This window comes from Colletotrichum destructivum, chromosome 9 (assembly GCF_034447905.1).
Source record: "Colletotrichum destructivum chromosome 9, complete sequence".
Lineage (NCBI taxonomy): Eukaryota > Fungi > Ascomycota > Sordariomycetes > Glomerellales > Glomerellaceae > Colletotrichum > Colletotrichum destructivum.
Window position 1 is genome coordinate 3,206,546 of NC_085904.1, and position 13,963 is coordinate 3,220,508.

General features: G+C 54.0%; 4 protein-coding genes across 4 annotated transcripts; 1 reads left to right on the forward strand and 3 right to left on the reverse strand.

Annotated features, from left to right (window-relative positions):
- Positions 1-1,308: 1,308 nt before the first annotated feature.
- Positions 1,309-3,749, reverse strand: CDEST_14070 (Putative HAD hydrolase, subfamily IA, Pyridoxal phosphate phosphatase, HAD superfamily). Its single transcript, XM_062930226.1, has 2 exons — positions 2,275-3,749; positions 1,309-2,215 (listed from the first exon to the last, which is right to left on the reverse strand). Exons 1-2 carry the CDS (start codon positions 2,372-2,374, stop codon positions 1,344-1,346), a joined length of 972 nt encoding a protein of 323 aa, XP_062786277.1. The 5' UTR covers positions 2,375-3,749; the 3' UTR covers positions 1,309-1,343.
- Positions 3,750-5,277: 1,528 nt separating this feature from the next.
- On the reverse strand, positions 5,278-6,585 carry CDEST_14071 (Putative coatomer, epsilon subunit, tetratricopeptide-like helical domain superfamily). Its single transcript, XM_062930227.1, has 4 exons — positions 6,119-6,585; positions 5,924-6,066; positions 5,637-5,875; positions 5,278-5,570 (listed from the first exon to the last, which is right to left on the reverse strand). Exons 1-4 carry the CDS (start codon positions 6,510-6,512, stop codon positions 5,462-5,464), a joined length of 885 nt encoding a protein of 294 aa, XP_062786278.1. The 5' UTR covers positions 6,513-6,585; the 3' UTR covers positions 5,278-5,461.
- A 1,169-nt stretch (positions 6,586-7,754) lies between these two features.
- On the forward strand, positions 7,755-10,859 carry CDEST_14072 (uncharacterized protein; the record flags this gene model as incomplete). Its single annotated transcript, XM_062930228.1, has 2 exons — positions 7,755-9,236; positions 9,324-10,859. The coding sequence occupies 2 exons, from the start codon at positions 7,755-7,757 to the stop codon at positions 10,857-10,859; spliced, it is 3,018 nt and encodes a 1,005-aa protein (XP_062786279.1).
- A 1,175-nt stretch (positions 10,860-12,034) lies between these two features.
- On the reverse strand, positions 12,035-13,727 carry CDEST_14073 (uncharacterized protein). The gene is made up of 2 exons (XM_062930229.1): positions 12,973-13,727; positions 12,035-12,915 (listed from the first exon to the last, which is right to left on the reverse strand). The coding sequence occupies exons 1-2, from the start codon at positions 13,380-13,382 to the stop codon at positions 12,198-12,200; spliced, it is 1,128 nt and encodes a 375-aa protein (XP_062786280.1). The 5' UTR covers positions 13,383-13,727; the 3' UTR covers positions 12,035-12,197.
- Positions 13,728-13,963: the final 236 nt, after the last annotated feature.

Genomic DNA, 13,963 nt, shown 5'->3' on the forward strand with positions numbered 1-13,963 from the left:
CCCTGCCGGCCCATGGCGTCCGCCGCGTTGGCTGCCCCTCCTCTCGGACGCTCTGTTGTCCCCGCGGTTTCCTGTTCTTGTTTAATCTTCTTGCTCAGGTGTATATATGTCGGCCTCTAAAAGTTTGCATCTGGGAAGCATTGTAATGGTGTTAATAAGGGGGCTGTTCTTTTTTTCTGGCTTTTCCTTTTTTTTTCTTCTTTCTGGTGTTTCTCCAGCAATAAGGAGGGTGGAGGGGGACGTATGGATCGGAGTGGCAGGAAAGACCACTTCAGTGGGATGGCTGGAGGGTATTTACGCACATAAAGATGGATATGTTGTTATTGTTTTCAAGGAAAGGCGGTTGGCGATCTGGCTCGGTTACGGCCACGGTGCTGATGATAGGGTTGGGCAGGACGGTTTACGGATATTACAGGACGTTTATACCCTAGTGTTTTGCTTGACTGGTCAGAGGAGGGGGGGAACAGAGAGACACACAGATATGCAAGGAGGGAAGCACCCCTCTAGACGAGGGGGATGGAGACCTTTTCAAGGAATGGAAATGTTTGACAAGAGACCTCGTCATGATCACGGATTGCAAGTATCACGGCGCAAGGCCGACCGGCTTCGACCAACGCCCACTTCCACGCTCCCCCTGGAGAAACGAGCTGGGGCGCGTACTTTGTACAGAGACCCGGGTACCCCAAGCATTGTTACCGCGATACACTCCAGGGGTGGACATGAATGGTTTCTGTGATTGTCTGCAGCCGGCTTCCAGTCGTGAAGGACTGAACAAGCAGCATTCGTCTTCCAGCTTCAGCAACGCCTGGCTGGTTGAAGTTGGCACAGGCCGGTGACCGTCGTAAGTCGTGATCAAGACGGAGGAGCCCCCCGAACAGCGTCGGGGCCCGGCGTCGAAACATGTCCCAGTAGGCGGATTTCCGATCCATGATGGACGACTCTGCAACTGCGTTACCAGAGGGAGAAACGAAACGACTTGTGGCGAAAAGAGCTGGAGCGGTCGGACTGCGATGTGTGCTGGAATGAGAAACAAAATCTTGTCTTATCCCCATCTTCTATATCTGTCGTTATCTAACGATGTTGGACATGATTGTAGATCCCTCAAAAAAAAAGTCTCGTTAGAAGTCTTTCTTTGTTTTCCCGATTGCCCAAAACCCCCGTCCCGTCCCCCCGGGACGCCGCGTCAAGCCATTATATCCAAGCTCGATTTAAAGTGAAACGCACGCTATGCACCTCCCTCCCTTGCCGTGTACATAAACGCCATAGACTGAAGGAGAAAGCCCCCCCTCCCCCCCCCCCCCCTCTCTGAGAAAACACGAAACGAAAGCCATGCACGACGACACTTAAGCAAAGACGGGGGCGACGTTGGCCTTCTCGATGCTGGGCGAGGCGACGCTGAAGACGTCGGGCCAGAGGAACATCTTCTCCTCGGCCGGGGTGATGGCAACCATCCTCGGGATGGCGCTCTTGCTCGACACGCGGCGCCACATGTTGGCGCGCGGGTTGAAGGCGGCCGGCATACCCTTGCCGCCAGTCTTCTTCTCGTCCTCGTCGCGGATACGACGGATCTCGTTCTGGATGTCGGCAAAGGTGTCAAAGGGGATGTACTTGATGCTGTTCTCGACGCAGTACTCCTCGAGGCGCAGGCCGCGGCGGGCGAAGAGCACGTCGGCCTGGCGGGCGGCGGGCAGGTCCGAGACGCCGTCGCCGATGAAGACGATGAGCGGGATCGTGCCATCCTCACAGGCCATCTCGGCCTCCTCGCGGGCCTCGCCCATGGAGAGGGCCTTGTCGTGGCCGAGCTCGTTGTCGTGGCGCCAGATGGGCTTCCAGGCGGACCCATCGTCCGTGATCTCGGCCTCGTTGGCGACGATGTCGATGTGGGACGAGGCGTCCTCGCCGAGGAAGGTGTCAAGCACGCGGCGGAGGATGGGCTTCAGGCCGGCCGAGATGACGTTGAAGGGGATGTCGTTGTCGATGCAGAACTTGTGGAACTCCTGGAAGGCCGGGTCGATCTCGAGCGTCTTCTCCATGACCTCGAAGCCGTCGTCAAAGGGCACGTTAAGGGAGCCCCACATCTCCTCCGAGACCTCACGGAAGGACCGCTCGCCCGTCTTGATCTGCTCATCGAGGATCTCGCGCTGCTTGGATCCGCAGCCGTGGTTGTCAAAAAGGATGTGACCGGTGTCTTGCATGAAGATTGTACCATCAAAGTCTAGAACGATGGTGTGTTAGTGAGTGGAGGTTGAAGTGACAATGTGCAGTCGTCCATACCTGAGAAGCAGATGATCTTGCGCTTTTTGTTCTCGGTAACAGAAGACAGGCCTGACTCGGCAGCAGCCTTGACCGTGGCGGGTGTAATGGGGATAGGCATTTTTGACGGTGTGTGGAAGAGAGTCTGAGAGTGTGTATGTGTGCGGTTTGGTTGTGTAGGTGATCTAAGTGAGGCACAATGTGTGGGAACTCTTTATAATACGTCGTGGCTATTAAGGTTGGAGTGCTGGCTGGGTGGTCAGAGTTGTCATGAGCGAGTTTCAACGGGAAAGTGTGCAGCTTTAATAGAAGTCAATACCCACACCCACGCAAGACGACGCTAAACTCTCGACCCAGGAGCGGTAGCGGCGAAAGAAAAGAAAGAAAGGCAGAGAAGAAGGAGAGAGAAAAAGAGGGCTAAGCCAGTCATCCGGCTCCTCCACGATGACGCCCTATAGAGTGAAGTAGATGGTTTTGCTCACCCCCCTGCCCCCGTCTCCTCCGGAGCATGGGTACGTTAGGTACGGAGAGACGTCAGAGCGCGCCAGCCTGCATGCGCGCATGAGAGAGACGAAAGGCAACCAAGGAGTTGAGAAAATAAAAACAAAAATAAAAAGCATGGCCAAGCCAAGGCCGGCCGGCCAGCCAGACAGGTCAGCCCGCCCACGACACTCTTGTTGGGGTGTAAAAGCCGCTTCCGGGATGACCCAAAGTACAATGGCAAGCGGCCGAAAGCACGCCGACTCGGACGGCGTCAAACGGGCGCACTGCAGATTGCCAGTCGCCAATGAAGGCGACATACGATGAGGGGCTTGTTCCCAGAACTCGTCCGCCTCTGGCTTTTCCAGACCATGCCCAATTGGGTGGGATTTAGCGTGGCAAAAGGGACGGGACCTGGTTCACCAGGATGGCTCTGTGCTTTCAAATAAGCGGCCACATGTTGAGATAGGTAGACAGACTGACTGGTGATGATAGGATGCGTCGCCACGCTCCCCTCTCACACCCTCCCGCCGGAAGACGGCTGGCAGCGCCCTGACAATGAATGGGCCGCCGAGGTGGTTGTGCGGCAGACTGGACCACTCGGAGCCTCCCACCAGCAGAGTCTCAAGGTTTCGCAGAGCCTCTTGTTGCTGATCGCCAGGAGAAACATCTCTCCAAAAAAGATCCCGGACACGGAACGGGCCCTGGTGGAATGACAGATCTTGCTGTTAGCATTCGGCTCTAGAGTCGGCAACCAGAAACGACGTGGCCGGGCCAAATCGTTTCCGTCTGTTCGAGACACCCTCCAGCAAAGGCCGATAAATGGCTAGAGAGTCCGATACTTGGCCCAACGCGCCCCTCGGTCCACCCCATCAGAGGATCGGAAGGCGACATGATACATCCGTCCAAAGTCGCCGGCCGAACAGAGTATTCCAGCCCCGGTCACAGTAGTACTGCAGGGGACGATGACATTGTCCGCTGAGTGAGCAAGCGAGCAAAAAGAATCGAAAGCAAAAGTCTAAAGAGGGCGCCGGAGGTTTGCTGCATGTGGCGTAGACGAACTGGCGGCGTTTCCCTGATGCGTGCAAGGATGAGCAGGAATGGGGCCCCAGTTATTTCCGATTCCAGGTCTTGTGGGAGGGGAAAGCAGCATGTGGCATTTTGGTTGGCGGATGGTGAAAAAAGACACAAAATCGAGAATTCGAAGAATTCGAGCTACGATGTCTAATGATGTCACTCCGCCCTCGGGGGGGGTGAGTGGGGGCTCTTCGTCTCCGCAGCGCCTATTGCAGCACACCTAGGTATGTACTCAAGTCATTTTGTCGTAACGCGAAAGCAACGCGCTGCAGACGTCTCCAGGTCTAGCTGACTATGGTCCGTTTCGTTTCGTCTCGTCCTGGTCGCCCTGCTTGCTCTGCTGCTGCACTGGTGCCCTGTCTAGCCCCAGGCCCGTCGAGACACGCATATGCATTATGAAAGGGGCTTGAGGGCCCAGATCGAAACGATCGAGGCCGGGGATGATGGGGATGATGGGAGAGCCAAACGAGCCTCTTGTCATTCTCCATTGCACTCCAGTCATCCAATGGACCCGTCTCATCTGCAGCGGCCCAGCCTGGTCTCCCCGCCGGCCTCGCAACCTCAGCAGGAGAATCCTTGGCAGTGAATGCATGATGAGAAGCGTACCTCGACTAGCCGTCCGGCACCCATGCCCGCTTTGGCGGTGAACACAAAAGGCTTGAGCTGTAGCCTGTACGAAGGTGAGCCAGGCCAGTAGGATCCTGTAATCCTACACGATGAGGGTTCTTATCGTCCATGTCGACCACATTGAGCCCCTCACTGGCCGCTGAGCCCTGCTTGTCGCTGTTAACATAGCATCGCCGATGACGACGAAGGCGCTCTCTGAGTTCCTCATCAGATAGCTTTTTTCATGTGTTGGCGGAATACCGACACCGGTCCTCGGGATCTTGACGTATGGGCAGCATGTTAGCTGCATCGTGCCGTCTTGTATCTCGAACTCTTTGAGCCCCGCGTTTGGACGCAAATCGCAAGACCCTGAGTGCCACTCGACGCCTTCTTTCGGACCCACACCTAACAAGAGGCGAGGCAAAAATTCGATGCTGTGCGATGCGAAAGATAGTCGTCGCATTTTCGCTGTCCATCATCGCCCCAACTTGATCCCTGCCGGATAGTCTGCTCCGTCAGCAGCAACCTCACAACGCACGTCCATCTGGCTAGTCGTCCAGCAAACAAGCCTTAGCCAACAATGTCCGCCCACGAGTTCCGACTTGCTATTGTGAAAGCGGATCCTGACTCAGGCTGAGTGCCACTGCCGTCCGCCTGGTCTCTGGTGCTAGAGAAAAAAAGGAAATGCAATGATACCGATCTGCCGATGCCCAAAGCCACCGATCCGTCACCTCGGGCGGCCTCGGCCGACCGGCCACTCCAAGCCCGGAATGAGCAGCTGGCCAGAAGAGACCGGCGAAACAATGGACCCTTCGAGCCCTGCCGATCACTGGTGGCGAGGAGGCTGGTCGCGCGGAAATGGCACAGATTCGACCCCTCGGTCAAACAAAGACGAGCGAGTGGGTGCATCTGTGGTAGCAAGTGGAAAGTAGTAATTTGGGCGTGGTCTCGTTGCGCTTTTCCGAACCGTTGTATCCATTTGAGTTCCTCTAAACCGTACGCCTAACATTATGCCGTATCAGCAGCAGAACATCCACCCCATAGCCTATGCCGACACTTTGGCGCTGTACTTGGTCGCCGCCTTGTCGAAAAGCGCACTCTTCTCCTCCAGGTCCGCGAGGAATTGATGCTGGGGGTCCGCTGCCTTCAATTTTCTGTGTTAAACGCAGTCAGCCAGCAGTTTTCAGAAGCGCCAGTTTGAGCATAGCATCGAAACTTACTCTGTGATCTCCTTGGAGTCCTTGCCCGAGATGACCGTCAACACCAGCAAGTTGGCGATGGCCTGCGCATAGCTGGCGTCCTTAGCGAGAGCCTGATCCAATGCAGCCTGTGCCTCCTCTGTTCGACCAAGGTGCAGCTCGGCAACGGCTTGGGAGACGAGAGTCGCGATAGACGATGTCGCCGGCGCTTGCGCAAGCTCCTCGAACACGTAGAATGCCTGCTGGTACTTGTCTCCGCCCTGTTATCTTTTAGTATCGCCGCTATCTTCGTGGTGTAGTCATCGTACCTGTCGCAGGCCAACCCACGACTCGGCCAAGTTGACCAGCAAGCTATCTTGTGCCCATCTCCTGGCGGCGGTTACCTCCTTGAGAGCGAGGTCGTTGCGGTTTTGTTGCAGGTGAATCTGGACAATCAGGGCGACAGCATCAACTGCAAAGCACGTATTAGCACACACCCTATCAGCTGTACAAGCCAAACATACGGCTTCCCTGGTGCTGCGACAACAGCGCAAGTGCCTCCTCTGACTTGCCTGCAGCTTGCAGAACTGTGCCTCCAACAATCTGAACCGTGGTGTTCTCTCCCTCGGAAGCCGCAAGCTTCTCAATCGTCTTCACAGCGGAATCCGTCTTGCCGAGTGCGCTCTCAGCAAGGGCGCCAATGGCGACCAGCTCAGGCTCCTTCTCTCCCTGGACATCGGCGAGGACATCCTCGGTTTGGCCAAGGGCAATGCGGGCGCGGAGGACTAGGACGCGGGCAGGGAGCTCATTCTCGGGGGACAGAGCGGAGGTGTCGTAGTCGATAACCTCCTGGTATTGGCCCTGGTGAAAGTGGTTGTGGATGTTGATTAATTCGCCTTCGGCAGAGTAGGGGTCCATTTTGACAGTTTCGATGGGGTTGGTTCGTCGTTGGGTGTTGATGCCAAATGACAGTCGGCTGCGATGTGTTGTTCCCCTTGACACTCTAACTGATGTGGGGGCCGACTTTGGACAACGTGGAACCCTGAGAAGGCACGGAGGATGCCGACCGGGATGTGGGTCTATCAAATGGCCCGTGCACTCCTATCGAAGCTGTCCCTACGCAGACTACACCTCAAGCTCGTCGTGGAAGGCATTATCAATATAAAGCTCACACTGCATTTGGAATACGTTGTCAACATATTTAAATCATTTTTCAATGATTCACATACAGAGACTACATTGCTTGAAACCAGATAGTTGTCTTCATTGCGTTCAGCCTCATCCTGCTCCTTCCTGTCTCACTTACAAGATTTCAATCATATTAAAGATGCCAGCTTCTTTAGTGATAGTGATCTTTAGCGATAGTAGCTTCTATATCTTTCGTTAATTCAGCTGGTTTTTTAACAAGGGATAGAGATTTCTGTTCAATCAATCCATGGAAAGGGCTGAGATGAGAGCTTCGATCGGATTCTCTCAAGATGTTGACTTTCCAAAGTTCGGCTAGATGGCCGGGTCAACAGACAACATTCATTGAAAGCCATGCTAAATGTGTAGAAGCATTATTATCAAAAGATGAAGGCGCTGTTTCATACCTTCTAGGCTTCAAGGCCATCTGCAATAGGAGTACTTAGGGCATCAGGGGCTTGGTCTTGCTACAGCAGTCGACTCTCCTGCTTAGTAGACAGACCAGGTTTTCCATGAGAAATATGACTTACCATGAATACAATACCGACAGAAAAACGACCTCATTGTATGGCTCCTGCCTTCACTTGGAGAAGGCACACCTTCCTTCCTTCCCTTTCTTTGCAAAAACAAAACAACACAAAAGGGCGCGTTCACATTCACCTTGCCTCACTCCCCTTTGACTGCTCTCACTTTCACAAAAGCATCAATTTCTCACATCCCCAATCCTCAACTTGCTGTTCTTTGTTGCAAAAAATGCTCTGTTTACTCACTGGCTAGCCATCCCTATGAGAATCCTTCTGGCAGTCTGGGTATACTTCATCCTGTTCATTGCGGCCTTTCGCCAGTTCATTCTAGCTCTTCTCGCCTACTTCTTTCGTGAGGATCGCCCTCTTCGCGCTCTTCACTTTCGTCGCAACTGAAGTATCACACTCTTCATCCCACCTATCCAAGCGGTTGCCTCGACAATCTGACGATATGGACCCGTTTGAGCCGCATGAAAGAGGCTCCAGCAGCTCCAGAGGCTACTCGGAGCCTGGTGTCCTCGATCGAAAGAGGCCTGTTGCCCGCTTCCCTGATTCCTTTTCTGCAAACCTCGGCCGAAAAGCTTCTTCCTTCTTCCGTCAACAAGACTCTGCTTCTGGAATCGACGAAACCCCTTCTTCACCCCCTCCCCTTCCTCAAAGCAAGAGCGTCGTTCATCGCAAACGAGACGTCATCCCAGGCTTACCTTCGCCTCCTCCCCTTCCTGTACCCCGAAATCGACAGGTATCCGCGGCTTCTTCAGTCAAAGCCATGGTCGCCAAATTTGAGGGCGTTGGAGACACACCTGAAAAGTCCAGCGAGATGGCGGATCGTGGGGACCACAATCTCATTGCCTCTTCGCCAATTGTCGACAAGGGAAAGGGCAAGTCTTCCTTCAACGAATCCACCGACATCACTGCTGCTTCGCTCCCGACTAGTCTTATCTCTCAGCCCGAAGAGAAACATTCTGTCAAGGAAGACACCGATCTCGAGTTCCTCAAGATGCAGGAATTTTTCAAAGGCGAGCCCCTTGCTCGTTGCCTCGACGACTATATCCCCCCTACCCACATCGACAAGAAGGTGAAGGTCCTTCCTCTCGAGGAGGACGGAGGTGAGTCCATGGTTAAAGCCGCCAAGATTGAACTCTGGAACAAATTGGCTTCTCTCACCAACGCTCTCGAGGAGCGATACCCTTCTGTCAAGGAGGAGCGTGAGACCAAGCAAGCTGTCGTTGCTACTGCTTCCGCTTATCTTGATGAGGCCCTCGGACAGTCATCCAGGCAGAGGCACCATCAAGAAGAGGCACAGGCAAGCACCAAAGCCTCTCGAAGAGCCGATAAAAAAGCCCAGAAGAAAGCCGACAAGAAATCCCAGAAGGCTGCCAAACGCGAGAATCCCGTTACCTCACCGGCGAACACTCAGGAGGACTCAGCCAAGGAATTCGTGCTCCGTCAGAGATACCCCGAGATCTATGCAAAGATCGACCTCTGGAGAGCTCTTGCAGACCCCGACATGCAAGACAATGCTGATGACGAGAGTATCTCAGAGTCTGGCATCGAGTCTTTTCAGTCAACTACTCAGTCAACTGCTCAGACCGCTACTCAGCAGACTAAATCGATCCCTATCCAGCAGCCCAGTACCTTGGCGGCCAAGCTTGACAACGACAAGACACTCGCTGACGACTCCTCCGAGTGTGATAATTGGAGCACTGGCTCATCCAACGGCGATCCGTTCTACTTGAACAAGTACCTCACCCCGTCTTACCAGGCTGCTGCCAAAACCTTCCTCGAGGATTTCGACCGAAAGAATCCCATTCAACCTGTTGCTCCACAGCCCGTCAGCCAGTCCGTTGCCAATGCGACTGTTCATAAGGCTGCTCCTCAGACCATCGACGGCGAGGATTCTTGCACATTCATTCAGAGAGATCCGAAGGAGGTTGACACGTTCTAGAAAGGCGTGCGGGCCGCTCTTCACGTCTCCGATGACGAACTTTCTGACTCGGAAGAAGCGAACAAGTCAAAGGCCACCGAGACTCAGAAGCACAAGGATGAGATTAACCAGCGCGCTGTCGAGCGTGTCAATGCCGCCCACGCCGAGGGCAAGATCGTCCATCTCGAGAATACAAAGACTCTTCGCGACGCCATCGTAACGAACATCAAGAAGGAAGACATCGTCCCTGGATTTGGAAATACGAAGAAGCAGCCTGCAATCGACTTCGACGAGGATGCTTACGCTGAGCGCTCGATCGCTTCCCACACCATGAAGCCTGCGCCGCTGCGAATCCCTTCTCGAATGAAGCAGCCCGTTGACGGAAGCGACAAGAAAGTCGATGCCAAGCCCATTGCCACGACCCAGCCCATGGTCACCAGAGACGTAATGGTTCCCGGCGTTGACTTTGGCAAGAGCAGCAGAATCATCAGTGGTTCTTCTGCACATAGCACTCGTGGCGCTGTTAACTTCAGCTGGCCCAAGATCCAACGCGCTGGCGGCAGGAACAAGTACGAATTCCGCGACGATGAGGAATCGGACTACGAGCACGAAGAGAAGAAATCCGACGCTCTTGCTGCTCACAGCACCGCAGGTACCTTTGGAAAAAACTCAGTTGCTGGTGGTCACGACTCCATGACTTCGGACGCGACCCAGGCTAAGGGTTCAACCCAGTCTCAGTCATCCGCGTCTGCACAGCCGGACATGGAAAACAGCCAGAACACCCAACGTCGCAGCTTCACCGCGGACGAGTATCAGGCTCTCATCCAGGATGAGTACGACACTTTCGCCAAGGCGTCACCCGAGAAGAAGCAAGAGCGACTCGAGGCTGCCATGTCCGCTCTCAATACCGGTATCACCGATACTGCTTCTAGCATCACCCGCCAGACTGTGGTCATTCCCGCTCATCATCGACGGCCTACTGTTCGTCTGCCCGGCACTACTGCTCTGCCGCCCACCCCGGCCACTTCTCATGCCCCCGTCACCACGGGTGAGAAGTTGGCTGAGTTAGACGACTTCTTCTCTGAGGAGAACGATCGTCTGTTCACGACTGCTCGCACTAAAACTGGTTCGAGCTACGGTTCGAACTATGGCACCGGCACCGTTACTGGCTCCCAAGGTCAAGATGAGGCTTGGAATGACCCCAACTACCATGAGGACGCCCTCGCGTACGGTTACGCTTACAAGCAGACCAACTACCACACTCTGCCGGACTCCATGAACCCCGTGCCCCTCACCCACGACCAGCGCCGCCAGATTCTGAAGAGCTACGGCATGTCTGAGTCAGAATATCCCGCCCCCCCTGCCGGCTATCCCAACCCTCCCGGCCCGGACAAGGGATCCGACGTGCCTCCCTGCCCCACTCGCCCTGCTCCTCTTGCTCCAGCTCCTCCCAGTACCGGAGGTGGCGGCGACGGATTCGACAAGGGCGGCAGCGGTCGATCCCGCGTTGACGGCGAAGCTCCCGCCCAGAGCTTGCGCAAGCATCGTCGCTTCCAGCGCGCTGCTACGGCCCCTCCCGCACCTCCTCCTGTCAGCCCTGCCCCTGGCTACGACGCTGACTGGTTCTGATGAACGAACGATCAACAGACAAGAGACGAGCAGGTGGACCATTGAGAAACGAAACGTCGTCTTTTCTTGTTGCTCGATGCCTGCTTTCTTCCAACTATTTTCTTTGCGGCTACTTACCCGCCTTGCTGATGTAACATCATCATCGACAGAATCGGCTCGAAACTTTGATTATCAGCTCCTGGGATTGGATTCTCCGCCTTTCATCAGATTGCCATACGAAATCTCTTCTTTAGGTTCCGAGAGCGCGGCCAAATCGCCCATCAGAAAGAAGAACATGTTGGAGTATAGGAGACGGATATCTTTGGCTCTGTTTTCCTCGCTTGATTTTTCTTTGTCAAAGTCGCTATGGAAAGATGGGAAGCCCATTTTTTGCTATGCAGGGTTTGTGCTTCACACTTTTCCACGAACCTTCACACTTATTCCCTATTCAGACCACGACCCGGATACTTCTCTTTTTTGGAAGGAATCGGGTCATTATCATAGCCAATGGCACTTTACTCTTGCTGCCATGGTCACTTTCATGTATGAGATACCTAACTGAGGGCGAGCAATCGGCACCAGACACGGACAGACAGGAACCAGACCAGAACCACGATTGTCTCTTCGGACAGGAGACTAGTTAGCTGGTTAGTTAGTCATGAGTTCCATACAAGAGACTCGTTAAAATTAAGAGTTGCAGACCGATGCTCTGATCGTGTAAATGATGATGACCAAGAATCTACAAGTATTCAGTTGGGTTCAATTAGTATTGACAGGCCCCAAGGAGAGATTTAACTGGTTTCCGGCCAATAGCCGAAAGTCCCTTGAGCTTCAATCATCAGAAAATGTCCATTTGTGAGATTCAAAGAAGCCCATGCCCAAAGACCTCTCCAGTGTTCATGTTACGACGATGTAGCAAGCTGAAGTAAGCAAAAGCTTCGGCCGATGATGATACCATTTCCCAAAATCTAAAACACAATGCTAATCAATACAGAAGCATGGCCCTCGATAGCCATTCCTTCCTCACTCATCTTTCATCGAGGCACTGGCTCTTGTGCGAACACAACGACCCCGGTCTGGCCAACGTTGCCCTGATTACTGTTTCGGTAACAGAGATAGCTGATGAACAGGCCTCTTCTAGTTCACGTTCAATACGAAATGATGAATGGATGGATGAGACAGAAAGGTTCTTGCGGGTTCGATGAAGATTGAATAAAACTTTATGGACCAGCTATGCCGAAAGGAATATCTCATCAGTCATAATGGGTCGCTATGTAAACTCCTGTCCCCTCCTTGTATGTACATGTATCCCCCCAAATCTATGTATTTTCCCTCACGTGATGTCTCATGCAACAACACTCATCGGTACTCTCTAGTTGGAAGCTCCGCAGGAGGCGCTCCTGGTAGCTCCACGGGCACAGTCGGGTTCCTCCACGGTTCCGAGCCGTAAACCTCGGCTGGCCCCCACCCGGCGTATGCCTTGTTACTCTCGGTATTATACTGTACCTGCGTATCCTCCTGAGCGGCCTCGCTCCGATTGTATGAGGGAGGCTTCGATGACGACCTGCCCCACGAACGGAACCGGCTCGTCCGCTTCTCCCGAGGCTCCTTGTTGTGCTTGTTGCGGCGGAGGAGGTAGACGGCCGTCACGACTGTGATGCAGATCATGCCAACGCCACCCACAACGCCCCCAATTATGGCGCCCATGTGGCTCTGCGCTTCATCAGATGACTTTTCTTCGTTTGTTTCGTTTGCGGGCGAGGTCGTCTCGCTTGCTGGCGGAGCGGACTGTATTGATGACTGTGTCGAAGCAGGGGACGTTTCCAGTTGGGGACTCGATACAGGTGATGACGCCACTACTGAGGATGTTGATGCAACAGACTCTGATGTAGGTTCAGAGGTTGATGCCCTAGATGAAGTTGATGGTTCGGGAGTAATGGTAACACTGGGAACGGCTACTATTGTGGGCTCCTTCAGCAGTGTTTCCACGGTGGCTTTTGCACCGCAAGCGATATACGAGAACGCCCCCTCGAAATTTCCAGCGAGAATCACAGTAGAGCAAAACTTTTCCTCGGAACTACGAGAAACCCGTTAGCGTTGCAATTCTGCTATGGATCATACCTCGGAGGCTTACCACGTAAAGGTCGTAAGACCCTTGATTCCCGTCTTGCCGCAACCAAACTTGCAGTCGTGGGAGTCAATGCAGTTCCCAGCCAGCCCACAATCAGTAGCAGCAAGTACGGTTGTGGGACAGAACCCCCACAACCCATGAGCAATGTCTTCGCGGCAGCCGTATCCCGGGTCGGCTGTACGTGACTTGGTCGGGTCGCCGTTGTAGTACCCGCAGACTGACGAGGCTCGTGAGGTGACTTGGCGTCGCCCAAGGTCTGGGTCCGAGGTATCGGTGCTATTTCTTGAAGGGGCCTTCGTGGGCTTCGGGGGTGATATAGGGGCATATCTGAGGTTCATCGCGCGTGGTGAGGCTTGTACAATATGGCTTACCAAGGCGAGGAGAAGCCAAGACAGAAGGAAGGCCCAGGCCATCACGGAATATGAGTCCTCAGACAATCCGAGTGACCCAGAAGCAAGGGCGCCGACAGGGAAGTCTTTTGTTTGTCGATTAGGAAATAAACACAGTTTCTCGTCCGAGCACAGTGAGAGACAACGGCCCTTGGGTGAACCGTGATCGAATTAGAACGGCCGGCAGAGAGTGTGTTTTGAAATATTAATGACCTTGGATGAAATGCAAGTGGCCTGGCACTTTGAACGAGAAGAGAGATACCGCGAGGTTGTACAACGACAAGAAACGAAATGAACGGGCTACCGGGAAAAACGAGGGGGAAATGACGGACACTGGAGCCGGAAGACAGCAGCGACAGGAGGACGAGAGCAACTATGTATGTAGCATCCCGCCGACTCGGGGAAACGCAAACTGCTGGGCACCGGGGTCAAATTTGACGGCCTAGGTAGAGCCTGGTCAACACCACCGTCCTCCTGACATGATAATGCGCTGTCATGGTCTCTTTTGGGAGTGATGCTGCAACTCGTGTTGGATTCTGGACATGGCGGTCTTGTCTTTGTGTGCTGTGTCCCGACGGTTTGGTTGACCCTGGACATCTCATTTC

Excerpts from the sequence above, each read along its gene's own strand:
- CDEST_14070 (XM_062930226.1), bottom strand. The coding sequence starts at position 2,374 with ATGCCTATCCCCATTACACCCGCCACGGTCAAGGCTGCTGCCGAGTCA. Across the intron at positions 2,216-2,274 it reads CAAGATCATCTGCTTCTCAG|ACTTTGATGGTACAATCTTC; the intron begins GTATGGACGACT and ends CCATCGTTCTAG.
- CDEST_14071 (XM_062930227.1), bottom strand. The coding sequence starts at position 6,512 with ATGGACCCCTACTCTGCCGAAGGCGAATTAATCAACATCCACAACCAC. Across the intron at positions 6,067-6,118 it reads GTCGCAGCACCAGGGAAGCC|TTGATGCTGTCGCCCTGATT; the intron begins GTATGTTTGGCT and ends CGTGCTTTGCAG. Across the intron at positions 5,876-5,923 it reads CGTGGGTTGGCCTGCGACAG|GGCGGAGACAAGTACCAGCA; the intron begins GTACGATGACTA and ends AAAAGATAACAG.
- CDEST_14073 (XM_062930229.1), bottom strand. The coding sequence starts at position 13,382 with ATGGCCTGGGCCTTCCTTCTGTCTTGGCTTCTCCTCGCCTTGGTAAGC. Across the intron at positions 12,916-12,972 it reads GGTCTTACGACCTTTACGTG|TTCCGAGGAAAAGTTTTGCT; the intron begins GTAAGCCTCCGA and ends GGTTTCTCGTAG.